Below are 3599 nucleotides of genomic sequence, written 5' to 3'. Positions count from 1 at the left end.
CTGGTCCTGGTCCTGGTCCTGGTTCTGGTTCTGGTCCTGGTCCTGGTCCTGGTCCTGGTTCTGGTTCTGGTCCTGGTCCTGGTCCTGGTCCTGGTTCTGGTCCTGGTCCTGGTCCTGGTTCTGGTCCTGGTCCTGGTCCTGGTCCTGGTCCTGGTTCTGGTCCTGGTCCTGGTCCTGGTTCTGGTCCTGGTCCTGGTCCTGGTTCTGGTCCTGGTCCTGGTCCTGGTCCTGGTTCTGGTTCTGGTCCTGGTCCTGGGTCTGCTCCTAGTTCTGGTCCTGGGTCTGGTTCTGGTCCTGGTCCTGGTTCCTACCTGGGTGTGAGTCCTGTTCCCAGCCTCGGCTCTTCGCCTCCTGCAGCGTGTGGCTCAAGCGGCGGCTCTGGTCCCGGCGCAGGCGCAGGACGCTCGCCTCGTGCTGCAGCCTGGAGACGAGCTAACGTTAGCCTGCTGGTTCAGAACTGCAGCGCCCCCTGCAGGGCATGTGCAGTCCTGCTCTTCTGGTTCATTTTATTACATCATAAATTCAACGTTTTTCGCTGCCTGGTGCAGAAAACCTGTGGATTTGATCTGAGGCTCTTGATTAACCCCTCATGGAAAAACAGGAGATTTTATTATTCCATTATTCCAGATAGTTTGGCTCTCTCCTAGTTCCAGTGTGTCTGAGAAAGAAACCCCATGTCTGACCCGTTTCAGCGGAAGGAAACGTAAAACACAGCGACCTGGTGACGGCTTCCTGGTTCCGCTGTCTCAGCTGCGCCACCTCCTGGCAGCGAACTGCGTCCTCCGCCTGCAGCCTCTGGCTTAGCTCCGCCCACCTCTGTGTCTCCAGCTCCGCCTCCTTCAGCCTGGAGCGCTCCTGGAGGACCGCCTCCCTCAGAAGCTCCGCCTCCCTCAGAAGCTCCGCCTCTCTGCTGCCCTCTGCAGGAAAACGCTGAATTTATCCTGTTGTTTTCCAGAGTTTTCCAGATGCTGCCGGCGATGCGGCTCACCTCGCTGCAGCTGCGCCTGCAGCTGCGCCTGCAGCGCGGCGTTCTCCTCCTGCAGGAGGCGCAGCTCGGACAGCTGGCCGGCCGAGTCCAGGCCCTGGATGTAGATGTTGGTCGGAGCTCCTGGAAAATCAGCGGGAATTTTATTTCAACATGCAGCCTGGGATTCACCAAACGCTTCCGTCTGCGGAGCGCCATCCACCAGATGTAAACAGGAAGCGTTGCTATTGGAAACGTTCCGTTAGCTAACGCTGGCTAACGTTAGCTAACGCTGGCTAACGTTAGCTAACGTTGGCTAACGTTGGCTAACGCTGGTTATCGTTGGCTAACGTTAGCTAACACTGGCTAACATTGGCTAACGCTGGTTATCGCTGGCTAACGTTAGCTAACACTGGCTAACGTTGGCTAACGCTGGTTATCGCTGGCTAACGTTAGCTAACACTGGCTAACGTTGGCTAACGCTGGCTAACATTGGCTAAAGCTGGCTAACGTTAGCTAACGCTGGCTAACGCTGGCTAACGTTAGCTAACGCTGACTAACGTTAGCTAACACTGGCTATCGCTGGCTAACGTTAGCAAACGTTAGCCAGCGATAGCCAGTGTTAGCTAACGCTGGCTAACGCTGGCTAACGTTGGTTATCGCTGGCTAACACTGGCTAACGTTAGCCAACGCTGGCTAACATTGGTTATTGCTGGCTAACGTTGACTAAAGCTGGCTAACGTTGGCTAACGCTGGCTAAAGCTGGCTAACGTTGGCTAACGCTGGCTAACGCTGGCTAAAGCTGGCTAACGTTGGCTAAAGCTGGCTAACGCTACGGAAACATCCAGGAAGTTTTCAGATCGTCTCTCTAAAAACATTTCATCACTCAGACATGAAATTCCCAGGATGGATGTGAGCAGGAAAAACTTTTCCACTAAACATCAGAGATAATAAACCTGGTTTCAGGCCGTTTCCATGGAAACACAAAACATTTTATAGGCTGGTTCATTTGGCAGGTCCAGATTTACCAGGACCAGAACCAGAACCAGGACCAGGACCAGAACCAGACCCAGACCCAGAACCAGGACCAGGACCAGAACCAGGACCAGGACCAGAACCAGGACCTGGACCGGGACCAGACCCAGAACCAGGACCAGAACCAGAACCAGGACCAGAACCAGGACCAGGACCTGGACCGGGACCAGACCCAGAACCAGAACCAGGACCAGAACCAGACCCAGAACCAGGACCAGAACCAGGACCTGGACCAGACCCAGAACCAGGACCAGAACCAGACCCAGAACCAGGACCGGGACCAGAACCAGGATCTGGACCGGGACCAGAACCAGACCCAGAACCGGGACCAGACCCAGAACCAGAAGGGGTTTGGACTGAGCACCTTTGTCCCCGGTTCTGTGGGCCAGCCGGTCCTCCAGCTGCAGCCGGAGCCGGTCGTTGGTCTGGATGGACTCCTCCAGTCTCCGCCTCAGACTCCGGATCTCTGCCAGGTGCTCCTTCATCAGGTCCGAACCTGCGGCAGAAACACCAGCAGGAAGTGAGCAGGAAGCAAACAGGAAGTGGGCGCGCGGCCCGGTTCTGCCTACAGCGCGGCGGCCGAACCTGGTTGTCCGGTTCCTGACTGGTAACCCGACGACCCGGACGACAGGTCGGCTCCCACGCCGCGCGGCGTTTCCCACAATGCACGTCTTTCCAGCAGGCCGGCGCCGCCTCGCGTCGCCATGGCGACGTCCAGGCCGCCGAACGGAGGTGGAGGGAAGCCTCTGTAGGAGAGCGGCAGGCAGCCGGCGGCGTCAGCATGATGCTGAGGGACGAACGGGGGGAGACCGTGGAGAGACCTGGGAGTGGAAAACCCTGCAGGGAAGAGAGCGCTAACGCGTTAGCATGCTAACGTATTAGCATGCTAGCTCACCAGAAACAAACACACAGCTCAGCCTTTAGCAGAAACATCTACACACTTTTTACCAGACACACCTGGCAGGTGCTGCAGGTGCATCAGCATCTCAGGCATCCAAATATCTGCAGCTTGTAAAGTTACAAAATTAACAGATTATTTTGTCATCAGCGAAAAAATTTGGTTCATCAGATTTTATTTATTCTTTTCCAAATATTTATTGTGAAATACTTGATCTGAAGCTCACAGGTTAATATTTAGGGAACATGCAAATCCTTCCCAACAACCGGAAGTGGACTACCAAAATAAAAGCTTTCTCTCTTGAACCTCTTTGTAAAGTCCTGGCTTCATGCAAGGACTTTATAGAATGGCTAGGTTAGAGCTAAACTATTAGCTTGAAAGCTACATATTTACATTTCAGCCAAACATTTAGCTTATTAATATTTAGCTTGAAACTGTGAAAGTTATGAATGAATAAAATGGTGAAACAAACGTTTTAAATCAGTTTGTTTTCCGCTTCTGGTGAATCAGCAAAACCTTTTACCTTCATTCATAACACAGATTTAAAACATTAATTATTATTATTATTCTTTCAGTTATTCTCTCTCTGACTTTACAGTAAACGTGAACTCTGCATGTTTACCCAAAGAAGTGAGGGAACAGATTATTCAGTCGGGATTCGTCTGGTTTTTAGTTTTTAGTCGTCTAGTTTTTAGTCGTCCG

General features: G+C 52.8%; 1 protein-coding gene across 1 annotated transcript in view; it reads right to left on the bottom strand.

Moving 5' to 3' along the window:
• Nucleotides 1-3599, bottom strand: part of LOC103463242 (myomegalin-like) — a 39297-nt gene that overhangs the window by 6874 nt on the left and 28824 nt on the right. Inside the window, exons 18-22 of the mRNA XM_017304244.1 lie at nt 2585-2853; nt 2364-2495; nt 989-1108; nt 719-917; nt 312-421 (exon numbers count right to left, since the gene is read on the bottom strand). Of these exons, the coding sequence (XP_017159733.1) occupies nt 312-421; nt 719-917; nt 989-1108; nt 2364-2495; nt 2585-2853 (830 nt within the window). The remainder of the gene's footprint in view (nt 1-311; nt 422-718; nt 918-988; nt 1109-2363; nt 2496-2584; nt 2854-3599) is intronic.

Source organism: Poecilia reticulata, linkage group LG4, assembly GCF_000633615.1.
Source record: "Poecilia reticulata strain Guanapo linkage group LG4, Guppy_female_1.0+MT, whole genome shotgun sequence".
Classification (NCBI taxonomy): domain Eukaryota; kingdom Metazoa; phylum Chordata; class Actinopteri; order Cyprinodontiformes; family Poeciliidae; genus Poecilia; species Poecilia reticulata.
The sequence above is the reverse complement of the archived record's forward strand: the minus strand, read 5'-3'. Positions and strand labels throughout refer to the sequence as shown.